Genomic DNA, 18309 nt, shown 5'->3' on the forward strand with positions numbered 1-18309 from the left:
CAGATTTCTTTGTGTCAGTATTATTTACACTGCACAATACGTAGCAGCAAAGGGTACACATTGTTTACAAAAGGAAATACAGTAACAGTTCTACATTGCCACTAATGACACATTAATAACAGCTCCCTGCTTAGCATTTCTTAAGCTGCTGCTGTGCCGTGTTCAGTGTCGTGGCAAACAAATATGACCAGCCATGAGATGAGACCTTTGTGCTCTAAAGGCTGTGCTCAGGTGAGAGGACAGAGCCAAGGGAAGCCCCCAAACGTTCAGCCTGTCCCCCCATGCTGCGGTGAGGGCGGCCGGCCTGGGTGGGTTTTGGGAGGGATGGCAGCAGGTGGCCTGCCCGAGGCCCCCAGCCACGCCACCCAACAGGTGGGGGCCCAGACGCTTGACGGCACCCTCGGGACTCTCACACCCCATCTTTTTGGGGCGAAAATCCCCCAAACGACAGGCGGCGGCTCTCGGGGCAGGGCAAGCTTCCCGGGACGGCTTGCAGCAGAGCCGAGCTCGACCACCGAGCCCGAGAGCCCACCTGGGGGCACCGGGGCGGCAGCGGGGGCCCCACCGGGACCCCAGCGGGGGGGAGCCGGGCACAAAGCGCCCCCCTCGGCCCGCCCCGTCCCGCCCCGTCCCGCCCCGGCGCTCCGCCTCCCGGAGCCAGCAACTTCCCCGTGGCCGAGACGGGCGCGGAGCCCCCCAGCAGCCCGGATGGGAGGCGGAGGCGCCCGGGGGGATGCGGCGGAGCGGCAGCGGGCCGGCGGCAGGCGCAGGGCCGGATAGAGCGGGAGCGCCCAGCCGCCGCCGCCAGGCGCCCCCAGCCCACCGGGCGCCCCCGCGCCCCCTTCGCCGCCGGGGCTCGGTCTCGGTCTCGGTCTCGGCCTGCTCCGGGCGGCGGCGCTGCTGAGCCCGCGGTGCCCCCCCCCCTCGCCGCCGCCTCCTCCTCCTCCTCCTCGTCGCCCCGGCCCGCAGCGCCAGGCCGCGGCCGGCCCTCCCTCCTCCTCCTCCTCCTCCACCTCCTTCTTCTCCTCCCCTCCCTCCTTCCCCGCCGCCTTGCCGGCGGAGAGGGGCGCGATGGCGTCCTACGTGGATAACAGCTTCCGCCAGGCGGTGATGAAGAACCCGGCGGAGCGCAGCCCCCAGGTAAGCGGCACCGGGACCCCGCGAGGGGAGGGAACCGGGGGGCACCGTGGGGAGGAGGCAGGGACGGGGCGGCCACAGCCGCCAACTTTCCTCCTTGCCCCCCCTTTCGCCCCGGGGGGGGGGTCGCGCCGACTGCTCCCGGCCAGCGGCGGGGGCGCACCGGGGGTCGCGGAGGTCCCGAAGCCGCTGGGGACCGGGGCCGTGCCCGCGGGGTGCGGCGGGGTGAGCGGCGCCCGGGGCGGTCACCGCCCGCTGCCCGCGGCTGAGGAGCTTTTCGCCGCACCCCCCGGCTGGCCCTGCGGGGGGCTGCGCTGCCGTCCGCCCCGTTTTCCAGGGGCTTCCCCCCCCACACACACATACCCCTTGCGTCCTGGGAGCTCGGCGTGCTCCGGGTTTTTAGGAAGAGATGTTTTCGCAGATTATTTTGGCACGGCGCTGATTGGCCGGTGGCGCTTTCAAATTGGGGGCAAAGAGGAAACCTTGACTTTCGGGCTGCACCCAGAAGTCATTCCTCCTACTAGAGAGACGTCATTGTGGTAATGTTATTTTTATCCGCGTGGAATACGTGTGAGAAAATAAAAGCTTCCATGGAAAAACACGCTGGCTGCATAGGCATCATACTTAGCATGTCTCCTTTACAAACCTTCTGGTCCCCCCGTCTTATTTTATTTTTTTTTAAGCTTCTGGAATGTGTTTTTGTGGTGCTAAAGTTGTTTCTTTGTCCTTGTTTGACCTTTCCAAATGTCTGTTCCCGAGTGTTGAAGCCAGTCCTTCAGCGCCTTGTGGAAGCTGCAGGAGGCCGAGCGCCCTGTCCTGGGGAGAGCGCGGTTGACGAAGCCGCGGCGAGAGCCCTCGCGCTGGGAGAAGCACGCAGCCCAGCACGGGGAGCCGTGGTGGCCGTGCCCGACCTGGGCAGCCGGCTGTCGAGGGACGGCCGGCTGTCTGCGGGGAGTGACACCGGCAGTTGCTCAGGAACCAGTCAGTCAGGTCGTGGGGCCACCGGGCTGGGCTCAGGAGCCGAAACTTCCCCGTGACAGCTGTGTAGGTCCGCGCCAGGTGAAGCGAGCTGGCCAACTTGTGTCCCTGCCAGCCAGCCCTTCTCTCTGCAAGGGGTAACCAAAAAAAATAACTGGGAGTAAGAAGTGACGCAGTGAAAAAAAAAGTCAGCTTGAATGCAGGGACAAAGCTGGTGTGAAGGGCACAGAGCAGAGAGCTAAATCGGGAATGCTGGGGCTGCATTAATGCACCAAAACTTCAAAAATCAGCAGACTGAAAGCCTGCTGTGGCAGTCGCCACAGGAAAAGAAACCCACCCTGAAATCCACGGAGCTGACGCTGGCCAAAATAAGCCGCAAATACGACCAGATTGGTGGGAAATGTAACATGTCATTAGCGCTGGGAATGCTTGAAGCTGGTGATCAGGCGTGCCCTCCTGTCGCTGCTGGTGGGAGCAGGGCTGCCAGAGGAGCAGTCCCCCTGCCCTCCCTGAGCGGCTTGTCCCGAGCTATGCTGCGTAGAGTTTTCTAGTGCTTGCTTTCCACTCTGGAAGTTGTCTCAGTTTTATCTTACAGAGGTATTGGAATTTGAAAGATATGTAGCTATGCATGATAGCTCTGTAATGCAGTTATCAAGTGAAAAAAAAAAAGTTTTTATATAAAGATACCTAGACCTTGTTTTTCCGTCCTCCCCAAAAGCAACTTTTTACCATCCTTATTTTCCTTTCCATGTGTTTTCTTTCTTTACTACGGGACCTGGTAAAGGTAGTTACTTATTTTTGGCTTTTGAGAACTCATTAGGTGAAATCATTTAGAGTCAGTAGAGGGTTGGAAAGAAAATATATATGTTTATCATACTCATGTCAGTACAGGAAATAACACAAGAGGAGTGTTAGCATATTTACTGCTTACTTGCATTAACAAACTCAGTGGGACTCAGCTTCTCCCAGATGAGGGAGGTGTAAACTTGTGTTTGACATTACTATTTTGGCCTGGATTGTCACGGTGCAAATTTAGTGAAGTGACTTCACTGCAGGCTCAGATGAGAGGAGTGACAGCAACATAGGAAGCTCTCAGGCACGTGTACAGTGCTAATGTCTGTTATCTCTGATAGGAACCATTGGAGAAAGCAAACTTAGCTTTGCATGAGCATATGTAATGCAAAAGTCTCTTGGTAATTTTGAACAGGGCTGTTTTTATGGGGGGAAGTCAAACTATTCTATGACTGCTTCGGGAAGCTCTTAGTGTCATACCTCTTCCATGTGTCCTTGTTTAAACTTTTTTTTTTTTTTTTTTTTTTTCTGAGTTTTGTGAATTACAGCTTAACACTCCGTTGCCAAAACTAAAAAAAAAAAAAAAAAAATAAAATACATATACGTAGCCTGTACTAGAACATGTCTGTTGTGTAACAGCTCTCCTCTGTAATTGCTTTATTAAACTATTCATTTTCTCTTTAAAGACTTGAACTGGGAAGTTAATTTAACTACTTTGGGGAATCTGACTTTTAAATGTTCATAAATTACAAATGGTTTTATGCCCTTAAGCTGTGAGTAATAGCAGTCTACTTTTTTTCTCCCAAATGTCATCTTGTATGAAATTTTATAGCTTTATGTCTTATCAAAACCATTTCTTATCAGCTTCATGGGCCACCTTAGAGAGCACGATGTTTTTTTCTGGTGTAGTTTGATCAAATAAAATAAATACGGCTGCTTTTGTTTTCCACTAAGAGAAAACGAGCCCTAATCTCCCTCTTTATCTGAACAGCTCATTTGCATGGCATGGTATGTGACTTGCTGGGTACTTCAGAAACTCCACATACTAGCTCACTGTGTTCATGCCACATAGTGACGTCTGCAGGAAGAATTTTTAACGTATGCCTTAAATGTGTTGGGTGCCGAAGGTTTTCTTCTGGAAACAGCCATCTCAGCATGGTAGTGGCTGAGAAGTCACAGCATCAGCGGGCACCTAGCAGGAGAGGGGAGCACTGCACTGCTCCCCTTGGTTGGGTGCTGGTGTGTCACTGCAAGGCCCGGGACATCTAAACAGGATGCTACTGCTGGGCAGATATTCCCTTCTCGAGTACTTGAGAGGAACAATGGTTTAATTATAGGATGTACCTATGCTTTTTCCAAATAAACTTTCAGCTTGTTCTCCAGTTGTGTTATTTTTAACTCGTAGCCGCTGATAGTGTGATTGTGTGCAAGCTTAAGATAAGCCAGAAATGAGCGTTTCCTTCTTGCTATAGTGATCTCTTAGAAAATAAAAGGGAGGCACTTTAATTTAACAGCCGTAGGAAAGAAGTGTTTCACAGGTGAATCCAGGGTAAGGGAATACATTCAGGTTTATTGTGAATATAACTAATAAACTAGAAGTTAGTTGTTAACACCCCCAGAGAATGAAAATCTAGTGTCTGGTGAACCAGTGCTGTCTTTTGGTGGCTCTTAGGTTGTAGCTGGGACAGATGGCTGCAGGCAAGATGAATGAAGTTACGGTAAATTTGTACCTCTGCCATAGAGGTTTTTCTTGCCATGTTTCAGCATTTAACTGGGAGAATAAAAAACAAAGTAACTACTGCGGAAAAAGTGAGACCTTTACCTGACAAAGCAAGTAATGTGTGTGTTTAGCACAGAAATAGCTACAGAATATATCTTTGAAGTAAGGATACATTTTTTCCTCTTAATGTTTACTCTTGAGCTAGTGTTGGTACACAGCATAGCTTCAACAAACTCAGCTGTAGAGTAGACTGCTTTGTGCCGATAACCCAATCTGAGAACCCTTGCGTAGCTCGGATTCTTTCTTGCGACCTCTCATCGCAGTCTGTCAGAAAAAGTTCAGGAATGTCTGATTCAAAGCTTCCACCATAAATTTTCATGTGCTTCCTGAGGCTGAGGACTTGCACTTTAACAAGCTGCTCGGTGTTTCTCTTGTTCTGAAAGAAAACAGGTTTATTTCCAAGCTTTTCTGAAGGAGGGTGCGTTTTCCCATAGCCCTTCACATCTCTGTTGATAAGGGCCTTGGGAATGGTGAGAACACAGAGGAGTGAAGTTGTTGCTTTTCTTTTTTCTTTTTGCATTACTCCTCCCTGTAACAGGGTGAGTACTCTGTGCGTTAGCAGGTTTCCCTATCCTGTAGGAGTGAGTTTCACCGATGCTTGCAAACACCCGGGTGTGACGAGGGAGCCTCCACCTATAGAGCAGAAATAGCTGGTTTGAAGCCTTATCCTCAACACGTGCCTGCTTTCTCATTGCATCAGGAGGTTGCAGCTGGGTTAGCTGTACAAATCCAAGCTAATTGGAAACTCGGTAACTTGGAAACTGCCGGTTTAACTGTAGCAGTGATAAGCTCAGTGTAATTTCCTACTTCATTAATCGCCTGTTTGATAGAGTTTGCTTTTGAACACTGCTGTACCTGCAGGAGCATCTGGAGCTGCTTGGGGCTGGTCCTGTCCCTGTGAGTTGCAGGCATGCTTGTGACAGCCCTGTGGGCACACGCTCCTACCCGTAAAGCTGTGAGCATTGGTGCTGCCTTTCCTTTCTGTGGCACACTTGCACAGTGAAGCTCCTGAAGCGAGCAGCTTGTGCTTGCTGGGCCTGAAGCCTGGGCACCCACCCCTCAGCCCACGCTGCTCTCACCTGCTCGCCTCCCCCGGTGCCACTCGCTCGGAGCCCTGTCCTCCCCCACCCACACCCTGCCTTTCTTGCGGTCTGTGCTGCTTCGCCGCACCGAGTCGGAGGCGAAGCCATCAGCTGAACCACTGAGGCAAAAAGGACTTGTAGTTCTTGCTTGCCGTGGGAGCAGAGCTAGAGCAGTAAGCGGTGCACAAGCGTTTCCCCTGAAGTCACGTTTCCCCTTCGCAGGGAGGCACGCTGTTTGCTGCGTGCTCAGGGCGTTTGTGGAAAACACTTCACACCCGGGGGGAGAGCTGAGGGGAGGAGAAAAAGATTTAAACATAATCTCAGGAGATGCTCTGTTTAGTTTATACCAAGTGCAGGAGAGGTTAGATAAGTTTTTGTGGAAGAAGTTACTGTTTTTCAAATTCCAAGACTTTAAAAGTCTGTGTGCTTATGCAAATTATTGAGTGGTAGCTCTGATTCATTCTGATGAATTACTGATTTGATTTTGATAGCTTTTTTCCTAAATCAAGATGCTGCCACTTGATCTGTTAGTGCATTTTGAGAATAACTCTATGTATAACGAACAGACATTGCAAGAACTTTGACTTCCTTATGGAGGGCTTTTTGTATTCTCATGAGAAAATATATTTTGGCTTGTGTTTTGGGAATTTTCCCACAGTAGGAGATCTAATTTTTGCAAGGTATTGTTTGGGAATTGAAAAGGAGCGCTGGCAGAAAGATAGCTCCACAAAGAGCCTTTGTGAAGGGCGGCCCAGCCTGCGCGCGCTGTTTGCTGCAGTCAGTGTGGCAGATTTAATTTGCTGGATATATTTTGCATGAAAGGATGTATTTTAGTAAGTCTCGAAATGGAAGTAGTGTTCCAGTTTGCTTGTTCTGAACTTTGTGAAGTACAGAAGAGAGGAAGCCTGCTGCAGCGCTTCTCTTACAGCTTTGTTTTGGGGCTGAAACTGGCTGTTTATTCTCTGTGCAGCTCTGTTCTGCACGCGTATCTGTGGATGGATTTCTTTGTGCGTCTCTGTATTGTCTGACCTGAATAAAAGTGATTTATATCCCATTTTCAGCAGTCCCAGAGAGTTCTGGTTAACAATGATGGCCAGTATGTATATCATTACCTGATTAAAACAGTGAAGGAAAAGGATAAAGTTAAAATAATTTAAGTGTTCTGGGAGAGGGAGGGGGAGAAGGGTCTTTATTCTCAGTCACTAATAAAACAAAGGTGTTTTGCTATCCATAAAAATACCAATACAGCAAAATTTCCACATTTTTATTTTAGTTGCAGGTACTCTGATAAACCCTTAAAAGGACACAATGAAAATCTGCTATCAGTGTGAATTACCTGAGAAAAGGGATTAAGTTTCGTGGAAGGCATGTTGGCCAGGCATGTCTGTTGCCTGTCTTTACTGGGCTGATTGTTTTTGTTTGCTTGTTTGTGAGTGTCTTAAAGTGAAAATAAACTTGGCTTAATAAATGAAAATGCTTATCTAATAATTATTTGTGGTTTGCAAAAGGGGAGATACATCCCGTTCTCCTTGGGATGATGCTCTTAAATTTTGGATTTTTTTTTTTTTTTGTGGTTTGTAATTGCAGTTTTTCTTTTTCTTTTTCACGGGTACTTTTGTCTCCCATCTGTCTTACTTTTTCTGCATTTGGAGGGAGAAATAGCAGTGCAGTATTTTCTGTTTGAAATTAGTCATTCAGACGTCTTGTCATATTAACCAAAAAATAAATACAAACTTAGCGGGGTAAGATAGGATGTTACGCAAATGTGGTCTGTAAGCAGATAATGGAAAAATAAGGCAGTACCACCAATACAGCTGGAAGAAGCTTCTGCTTGAGATTTGGCTTGTTTAAACAGAAGGCTAAATCTTTTATGGCACATTGTATTTTTCTAGCAGCAAAGCTTGTTTAAGAGCTTTGTTTCCCATGCTGATGTCTTCTGCTGCCTCACTTGTGCTGATCCAACTGTTTGTGAGGCTACAACATAAACAGGATAAGTGATACAATCTTGTTAGCTGAACAAAAGAAAATGACTTTTGAGAGGTAGGGTGTGAGGTTTCTTCTTTCTGAAGTCTGGGTGGTGCAATGGTCTGCTTTAGATTATGGCTCCAAATGGAAGTCTTGGCGCATCTGAAAGCGCGAAGACTTGTATAAGGTGGAGAATAAACGCTTACATTGTGCATAGGATCTTCTGAACAGCTTGACCTCTACAGAGAGCATGTGGTGCTGTGTTATCAAACACTTTCTTGCAGTATAAAAAAAGAAATGGATGAGACGTTACAAGAGTATTTACTCTTGATGCATTTTCTAGCATGAGAATGTTTTTAACCAATGATGCATATGTGCAAGATACTTCTTGAGAGAGGTTTTTTTTTTTTTTTTTTTTTTTTTTTTTTTTTTTTTTTTTTTTTTTTTTTTTTTTTTTACTAGGGATTAACATCAGAGGAAACTTTTGTAATAACTCCCTATTTCTAGTTTCTTTTTCCCCACTAAAATACAGCAACAGCAGGAAAACTGGGTAGCGACACTATCTTTGTATGCACTGAGCTGGGTGGGTAAGAGATGCTAACGCCTGATATGTTTCTGTGTGCTCAATATTGACTCTTGTCTGTATTTGTGTTGCTTTGTTGTACGGGGTATGAGAAATGGATGCTTGTGTGCTTTCTTCATAAGGAAAACAAAGATATAAAGGGAAACTTAATTTTGTTCGTATGCAAGTTAAGAGGCGCGCACGCCTTTTCCATTTGTTATCTGTTGGGACGTATCTACAATACATACTCTACAATGTTTTTGTTTAGATTTTGAGGTGAGTGCTTAATCTTGTTAGGAAACCTTCCCTTCACCTGAGCAGAAGACTTTGTCAAAATACTTGACCGAGCTGAACTCAGTAGCACGTTGCAGTTGTGTATGTAGCCAGCATGAACTTGACTGGCTGTGTGTATTTTGGCTTTGTCAAAGAAGTATCAGGATACACAGCAGTGAGTATTTAAGTGTGCTTTGAATGGAGAGAGTGTGCCTTGGCCGTGCAGTATTACAGATTTCTTTGTATGTGGGGATCAGAAGTACCCTCCCTGGTCTGTGCAGGCAGGAGCCACTGCCGTAGGCACAGTGCCTGATGGCTGACCGTGTGCTGTCCACTGGCTTGCTGCGAAGGTGGTGTGGCTATGGTAATGAAGAAGCAGCGATTTTGTTTATATAGCCATGTCAATAGTTTTAACTGGCGTTTTGCTGTATTGATTTATGGTGGCACTGAGTGTAGAGATAGCTCTGGTCTTTCCAAGTTAGCAAGTACAAAATCAAAATCTGGTTTAAAAGGTGTTTAGATGTGATTGTATCACCAAGGAGGAGCACGACATGCTGAGCAGACAAGATGGTGTTGTTGAGGTATTACTGGATTCTATGGCAGTTGATTAAAAAGCTTTATTAAAAGAAAAGACAGACACCCCCCCCTAGGCCAAACTCCACAATTTCTGGATGTGAGATTTACAGAGATTCTGTACTGAAGAGAGTGTTAAGAGCGATGCAGGTGCCTGGTGCTGCTGAAACAGGACATGTGGCCAAGATGCTTTGTGCTGCTGGGCTTGCTGTTGGAGCCCTAACAAGATGCTGAAAGCTGCAGAGATGCTATCCATCGGTCTTGACACAAGTTGTGATTTCCTGTTGAAGACAGTTAACGATTGGCTGCTTCCCCAGTGAAAGCAGTAAATGGCCCATTGATTGAAATTACATTAGTACTATGCCTTTGTAAAATATTAATTTAGCTTGTGGATAAAATGCATGTTGGTTTATTGCATCGCTTCCTTTCTGGCTGTAGTCTCAAAGGAGTAAGTAGCAAATGCATCTTAAAAAATGAGAGGAATGGCTTGTGGAGGATGCTGTGTGAAACAAGAAATAAGATCTTGCGCCGGTGTGTGCTATGAGTGCTGGTTACATGGCCTGATTTATTAAACTCTTTTTTTATTGGTGCAGTAGCTAAGTAATTTCTGGAATATATTGCCTGCTACAGAGGTAGTGAGCAGACAGCAAGCACTCCGAGTAAAGCAGTTTTCACTCTGAGTTATGGAAAGGCAATTTTGAGGGTCTCGGTTTGAGTAGCACTTCACGTTCTCTGTTGATCTGCTGTATATGCTTCTACGTGGTGCCCTGAGTGTTGGGGGCCTGTGATGAATCCATTACACAAAGCACCCAGAAATCCTGCCTGGGAGCTGCCCAGAGGGGTCTTCTCTGAAGACTGAGCACTTCTGTGTGACGCAGGTGTGGAAATACACGTGGCTCTGTGAGCCACATGCTGACCAAGACCAGGCACTTGTAGGAAGGAGGGTAATTGTGTTTCCATCCTTATTATGGCTTCTCTGTGCCTGCTGGAAGCTGCTAATTAGGGCTGATGCCTTGTTTTAATACATGATGATTTAGTGGGAAGACGCCAGCTCCTTGGTCACAGGCCACCAAATGACTATCAGATGGCAACACAATTCAAGACTAGCTATTAAAAATGATTTGAAGTAACAACGTCAAGGAAAGAATAATTGGTGCAGAGGTTTTCAGAGGTGGAGGAGAAGAGTTTATTGCATCTCTGCTGTATCTGAGGCAGCCATCTATTTTAGTGCCATGAGCTCTTATTTTACTACACAGAACATTGATGGATAGCGGGTCTCCACTACTCCTAAATCCTCCTGGAGAAGCCTGTAGGGCTTTTATTTAGGGTGACTCTTAGAAGAATCTCTCCTCAGCTGTTGAAAAATGTGTGGACAACTGGGTACTGCTGGAGAACGATTACGTACGTGATGTGGTGCACAAATGCTTTGTTAGCTTTATAAAGCAGTTGTAAGGAACTGGAGCAAAGAAACCTGAGCTTTGCTGTAGCACGTGTTATTGGTCCGCATGGGGAGACGGTGTATTTCTGAATGCCCAGGTGAAACATCAATCCTTTTTTCATTTCTCCCTTCTCTTACTCTTTGTACCTAGCCCCGTACTATGGTTTTGTCTCTGTCCTGTTAATTTGATGTCTTGTAGTTTCTTCTTTTCTAAACCTGGGTTAGTAGTTTTTGTTTTTGCACCTTAAGGTATTTACCTCAGGTATTTTTCTTTGTAGGAGGAGAGCACTTAAAAATGTCTATTAATTTCAGAGTGGGAAGTAAATTCCTCTTAATTTGCAAAATATAATACAATGTATATTACAGAAATTATTGTTGACTTGTAGAAGAAAAAATAGAATTACAGTATATCCTCGTTTGAGCTGGAATATGCCAAACCTTTAACTTCATTGGGCTGACAAACTAATGTGGCTGTTTAAGGTCTAACTTTCTTATGTGAATGGATATTCTATGTGAGTGTAAAAATAAAGACAAACTAATGGACTTTTCATACTGTCTGTCTTAGCTGGACAGTAAGTGAACGTGTGGCTGTGACGAAAGTAGCACAGTTCGTAGTGACACAACCTAAATAAATCCAGTCAGGTTTTCTATTGACATTGGCCCACATTTCAGCATAGGAGTTACCTTACACGTCTCTCGAACAAAGGAGGTTTGTCTGAAGCAGGTGTTCTAATGGTTACCCTGGCCTTTACAAATAGTTTTTTGGTGAAGTATTACTTCAGCTGACTGTGGGTAACTTCATAAGGCGTCTTGGCTTATTGCACGTATTTTCTCAAAAGGGCCATCGTGGCAATAGCTTCATGATGCTTACTCCCTCTTACATGGCTGTTTATTTTTAGAAGGTACTTGTCACAATTTGTCAGCCACATGCTGGCCCGTCACCTCTGCTGTTAAACAGCTGCTAAAATGCAGTTTCTGGGACGACTTTGTAAACCTCATATAACGAATTAATACCTACCCTGATTGTTCCAGGGTAGTCTTATTTTCACTAGGAAATATGCAGCTTGAGCTTGCCAGCTCTGCCAAACCCATGAAATGGTAGAAAAAAAATAGTCTTATTAAATATTGCGACTATACCACAGCACACTAAATGCAATTAATGTGGTGGAATGGGTGTGAAGGTATCTGGTGAGATGCCTGAGCATGTTGAAAGACTTGGATTTTATTTATTAACAGCAGTGAAACAGGCTTCTAAATCAGTTTGTTGTGAATAGGGATAGGAGGTGGTGAAGAAGTAGCAGTGGCAGTGCCTGGGCTGGTAAGACACGACTTCTTACATGCTGCATTGCTTTAGGAAACTGCTGTCAGGCTTTTACAGGAAAAATGAAAATCCTACGTTGTACAAATGACATCTGATCTCTTCCTTGATTTCTTTCCTGTTTCTTCTATTTATAGATGTCTTGTTTTGGATTTATCTGAAAGCCAGGGTCAGGAAGTACAGTCCTTCAAAAATGCTACTTGTTGTGGGTTTCTGGCATGTCCTCTCCCCTCTCCTTCCCAAAAGGAACTGTGCAGACAGTATTTTTCCACAACAAAGCATGGATCCTCAGCCCTGCAGACTTCAGGCTTTGTTGACAGTGGCATATACTGCTTCACCTCCAGACCTAGAGCTGTACTGTCTTTTAATCATCCCTTGATGTCCACGTCAGTTGTACATCTGATTAAAATGCAAAAGACATTAACCACTTTATTGGGAAGTGTTACTACTTTGAGCAGTGTCCACGTGTGCGTTGGGATGTGGGGGCAGAGGTACATGGGCTGTATCCTATTTAGCAGGGCTAATTTCCCATGTAGAGTTTCAGATGACTAATTACTTTATTTTAGACTTGGAAAAAAAAAATATATACACACACACACACACACCTGAGGATGCTCAGCCTATGCTTCCACCAGCTGTTTAGGGGCATGGTCTTGGTGCCAACATCACTTTGTCTCTCCTGTCTTGAAGGAGAGGAGAATAAAAAGCCCAAGGTCATGAAATGCATGAAGCCTTTTGCTAATTCTGGTGTAGGAAGAGGTTTTTCCCCAACTTGGAAACAAAAGGCAATTTCTTCAGCTGGCCTTCTGAGAGAGTGTGGCAATTCTGAGGGCAGTAAAGATGTGGGATAGAAGTTCAATGAATGCTTTTGATGAAATAACTGCTTTTGTGGTGGCTGGGGTTCAGCACAAGGTCTTAAATTCTGGCCTGATTTCTCACCAGCAGCACTGCTTAGTCACTCACGTTTGAGCTGTTCTGTTTATGCAGGAAAGTGACTGAACTTGTATGCTCCTGGCATGACTGCTTACAGCAAGAAGGACCTTAAAGTACTCTTGAGGAATAGGTATTGCAATAAGGAATTTAAAAGTAAGCTATAATTGAAAACAACATTACAGTCTTTAACTAAAGGACCCTGCCACCAAGTCTTCCTGTGATGGTTGCTTTTTTCTTTTTCATCTAAACCTGTGGACTTACTGAGACTGCTGATGACCAACAACTCCTTCTTTTTGTCATACACATGACTGTGTTATATTGAATTATTTGTACCCTGTAATGACTGTTTGACCGCTTGACTTTGTTTTATTTTGTTTTCTGCTTCCATATGCAGTAAACTGTTTAAAATCAGAGCTGTCAACAGTAGCTGAATGTCTTTGTTAACTTTAGGTTCCTGTATCTGGCTGTTGTATAACTTTGTATAACGGATGTGATTTGTGTTTAGCACTTTGTGTTTACTTTTAAAGAGACTTTGCAATCTGTTGCCTTAAACTGGTTTCAAGAAAACAAATTGTGAGTTTAATTGTCACCGCTTAACAACTTCATTCTCAGTGTGCAGTGCCATTTGAAAGAGGTTTATGAAACCAGCTTTGCGTGTCTGAAACTTTTCTTAGCTGCTAATTCTAAGTACTGGACAGACTGACTTGAATTTATTCAAAAAGTTGTTACAGCATTTGTTAAGAAACGCTTATGAGCAAAATTTTATACATTCTAACCGTTTTGATGCCCTGTTGGTTGTGATTTCAATTTTAATTTGGTGTTTAAATAAAAGGTGAGATAAAAAACAAGGGTCCTTCAGATATGAACTCCAGCGCTCAGAAGGCTTATGACTGGTCCTGCTCCTCTTTTCTTGGGCAAAAGTTCCCATACAATCAGCAGAGGGAGAGAGAGTACCTTATGTGTTTTCACAAATTTACTTTATAGTTCCCATTCTTAAATCTTCACTACAGCAACTAAGCTGCTTTCATGTTTGTCTTGTATTCCTAATTGCTAGCCCTGTAAAATAATAGGGGACTACACTTAGGGCCAAAAGAAAAATATATCTTACTATCTGCTAGCTCCTGTGCCTTATTTTCCAGCTGTAAAAGGTAGAAGGCTGGTAAGCATCTTTTCAGGTGCTCTGATGTCTGTTGAAACTTGGCCTTGCAGACACTGGAGTCAGGGTGCCTGTAGAAACAAGCTATTGTGTATTTAAAAGCAGAACTGGTAGCTGTAAAGTAAGGTAAGACCCCATGCGTTGGGTGTCCACTACTTTGTTTTATAGTTTTGTGTCTAAATGCTCTCCAAAATGTCAGAAGGAGCACTTATCTTTAAAGATGGATTTTTTTTTTTTTGGAAGATGATGATGAAGTAGTGACCATATATAAGTGACTAAAAACAAGACCTAGCTGGTCCGTAGGTGAGCTATTACTGCATCCAGTGACAGACCACTGAACATGGTGGGTAGACTGTGGACACCACAACAGTGTTCAGCAATGACCTGCTGAGGCATTTCAGCAAACTCCAGGTGTAATGGTATGGCCCGTGAGATATCTGCATTGCAGCTGGTTTGGTGGAAGGATGCGAATAGCCTGCTTAGAGCACACCTGCAAAACTCGGTGATGCTGCAGTCATGAGTCATTGAGAAAGTTTTAGTTAGGAGCCTACCATTAAGGAAAATAAATTCATGTAGCGTAGCTTTTCAAACAGATTCTGAGTTAATTCACTCATAAATTCTTTAAGATTATTAAAAGGAAATTTCTAGGGAATTAATTCACCATTTCAGCTTCTCAGAAGATCTGTGAAGAACTTGATTTAACCTCTAATTTATTTTAAAAATAAAGTAAGACCACCTGCTGGCCAGAAGATTGTCTTTCTATGCAAGATAGATACAGAAAATGGGGTGAAAAGCTCCCAGGCAGGGGCTAAGATAGTGACCTAATAAAAAGCCAGGTACATAAAAAATGCTTTGCTATTAAAAGCATCACCCGTATAGTGGGTCTTCTGTGCGTGCATGTCAGCTTGCATACTATCATCACCTAATTCTGTTTCCTGGATGAGCAGGAGGCTTTTTTCCATTCTCTAATTGAGAATCTCCAGGTTAGTACCAACTGGGAGTTTGTCTGCTCTTTCTGCTGTTTGTTCTCTGTTCTTCTCATTCTCTTCAGCCATCGGCTTTTCTTTCTGGGGATCTTTATTTCCCCTTTGTGCTGCCAGGATTCAGCTTTCTAAAATTCTGAAACTATTCACTTTGGTAATGAACAATGCAAGAAAAATGCTTTAGGGATAAGTAGGAATTTAGTCTGTCATAATCACTAAATTGTACTTGCTGCTTATGGAGATTCCTTTCCCAGCCTCAAAAAATGCTGCTCTTATAAATCCCATATAGTGTCAAAATCTGAAGGATGAGATGGTGATTGCACTGACATCTACTTGTATGATGAATTATTTTTAAAGAAAAAAAAAAACACACCAGCTATTTTTTTGGCTTGTTACTTAGGAAGCCTCTGTTCAATCAGTAGTCTGTGGTTTACATTTGCTTTTTATTAAAAAAATAAAGTTCCTGGTAATAAAAACATGATACTGAAATGGCACACATTAGAAATGGTTTCTGACTGCTTATATTAAAAAAAATAAATAAAAAAAATCTATTCAAACATCTGCTTACACTTGTATAAAATCAAGAAAATGTATTTGCTGTCCTGTGCAGTATGTGTGGTTACTTTTTTTTTTTTTTGCATTAGGAATAAATTATTGCAATTGAAACTTAGCTACACTTAGATTTTATTGATTGATAGTACAAAGTGTTTGAAACAGGAATGTGCTTTAAATGTTCAATTGTGGAAGAGTTGTTATTTTCTTACCGTGATGTCTTCTTCTAGTTAGTTACATTTGCTTCTAATATAGATACAATGCTTCATAATTATCCTCAATTTCAACAAATGGTGTGTTCTTTAAAGAAACGAAACAAAACTTCTGCATGTTGTTTAGGACTGTAAAATACCATAAATGAGTATAACAAAGACATACTTTTCAAACTGGTATTTCATATTTGGGACGAAGGATTGAATAAGGGCAGCAGTTTTAGCAGTCTTTCCTTTGTTTTATTAAGGATGTAATCTATAAAATCAGCTGGCAAGTAAATTATTCAAACATTTGATGCCTGCTTTAAAACATACTTTGTGTGCAAACTTAAGTACAAATGAATATTTTTTGTGTGTGTGTGTGTGGAAATGTTTAGTTGTTTTTCTGTGCAGTTTTGAGAAATAAGCTTTTTCTCATGTTTTTTTCTGTTAGTTGCTTCTCATTTGGCACTTCACACAGTAGTGGTGGGAAGAGTTATGGATCTGGGTCTGAAGAAATGTTTTTGTATTGAGTGTAAGGTTAGAGTGAGGGTAAAAAGGTATTTTCATATAAGAAAGCAAATATTTTAGTGGTAAACTGCTTTGTTCTCTGTTGTCATTACTGCTGGAAGAGCGGGCAGAGCACTTGAGTGCTCTTTCTTCCAGCCAATTTGATTTCTTGTAAATGAACCCTCTGGGGTGTATTTCTGTGTCCAGCTCCTTCGAGCATCACTGGAAGTTGCTTCTACTGCCAATGATCGCAATCTGGAAGGAAGGCTTTTTGTTGGTTCTGCCTTACAACTGCGCTGCTCTTCTGTAATTGTTATCCTGTGGACAGCTGAAGGACATTGCCTGTTTAACAAGGTGTATCTTCAGGCTTGTCTCTTCTCTGTTGATTGGACTGGAGTAGGCTGCTATTTGTGGGGACTTGCTAACAACTGTAGAGCCACGTAAATGAGGGGGAGTTATTAAAGTTGATTCTGAATCACCACAGGCTCTTTAACTGACCTCCTCTGTCTTTTTGCCACCCACGTGCCTGTACTTTTAACACTCCCATGAGAAAATAATGTTGTGTGTCCTCCAGCTCAAGGATGGCAAAAGCTGGTTCTGATGCCTTGCAGCGTAACTTGGTAGGTGACGGTGTAACCATCACGGTCCTCAGTAGCTAGGGCAGTTATACCAGGCACATACGGGGTTCTTTGGTCCCTATGGTTAGCCCATGAAAAGACTTCAAATTGTGATGATGAGAGAAAAGGTTTCACCAAACAAACCTAGTAGCACCAACAATGATTATTAATTACATTATCTTTGCAGTTGGTCAGAATTAAGTGGACTTCTGTTAGAGAGCCTGCTATGGTTTTGGGTGACTGACCGTCTTTGACCCTCTTAGAGAAGGAGGAGTGCGTAACCCTGTTTTTGTGCAGAAGAAATGCAATGGCCAACTTGACAGTGTGCATTGGGTCGTTTCTTATGAGAAGGTGCAAATTATTTGAGAATTATACAGGCAATAATTGTTCTTGCAGAACTTGGAAATTGTAGCTCTAAGTGTAATTTTAAAACAAATAACCTTCAGCCTACAAGTCCAGACCAGGACAAACCTTTCTCAAGGTTGCAGAAGATGCTAAATAATGATGTGTAATGAGGTTCAACAGAAGTAATCAACAGCCAAGTAGATACTGTGTATAACTATTTTAACATGCAGATGAACATTAGCTACTGTACCAGAACCATGTCTTTCTAAGAGCTTGGTGGTTTTCGAAGGTTAAACCCTGAATGCATAGTGTAGGAAAAAGAATAAAATATAAAAGCATAGTAGGTCAGAGTACGTGACATACATTTCCAGGTAGCTTCTTTTCCCCCCCTCTGTTAACTGTCTCCTCCAGCGACTTGTTATTTGGTTTGTAGTTCTTTAAAAAGCCATATTGTTTCATTTACCGTAGTCGCAGAAGAAAATAACTTTCAGAGAAAGGTTAAGTAAGGAAAGCGTGGTGGACTTTGAGGTCATAGTGCCTGAGCCCAATTTTTGCTTAAATACATCTGACTTGAGTTTTAAGATAACCTAATTAATTCTAACTTACAGAAGAAGGTCTGTGAATATCTTATTGCAAGGGTGAAGGGCTTTTTCAATATGACCAGCTTTTTTTTTTTTTTTTTTTTTTTTTACTTATTTCTGTTTCCCTCCACCCATATTTGTGGCTTTCACCCAAATCTAGGTAGAAGTGTGCTTTAAATGCACTCAGAATCTAGCAGCTCCTTGATCTAAGTAAAATGTATCTGCAAAGCTGTTCCTACACTGACATAAGACAATACAATGCCATAATAAATTGCATGCAGTGCTACAGCTGCAGGAGATTTTTTATATTTCAACTGGGATTCTCAAGAAAGTTATGTCTGTGATGTTTTCCTGTACAGTAGTACTGCTGTAACTGATGCTCTGATCAGTTTTTTTCCACCAGCAAAAAATGCTTTTGATCATTTTATATCACCAAATACTCATTTCGTTCTGAGAAGCGACACATGCGGTACAAGCAGAGCAGCTTTTGCAGATGTCTCCCCTACTGTCAGCTAGGTTTGAGTGCCTTCGTAGGCTGTTCTT

At 43.7% G+C, this 18309-nt stretch overlaps 1 protein-coding gene across 6 annotated transcripts in view; it reads left to right on the forward strand.

Annotated features, from left to right (window-relative positions):
* Positions 1-702: 702 nt before the first annotated feature.
* Positions 703-18309, forward strand: part of RAPGEF2 (Rap guanine nucleotide exchange factor 2) — a 180990-nt gene continuing 163383 nt past the window's right edge. For 3 of the 6 annotated variants that reach the window (XM_084517690.1, XM_084517693.1, XM_084517695.1), the window contains exon 1: positions 703-1140. In XM_084517690.1, the coding sequence (XP_084373816.1) occupies positions 1072-1140 (69 nt within the window). In that variant the 5' untranslated portion in view covers positions 703-1071. The remainder of the gene's footprint in view (positions 1141-18309) is intronic. The other 3 variants (XM_084517692.1, XM_084517694.1, XM_084517691.1) reach the window with 1 other exon arrangement.

Source organism: Aythya ferina, assembly GCF_964211825.1.
Source record: "Aythya ferina genome assembly, chromosome: 4".
In the NCBI taxonomy this organism is placed as follows: Eukaryota; Metazoa; Chordata; class Aves; order Anseriformes; family Anatidae; genus Aythya; species Aythya ferina.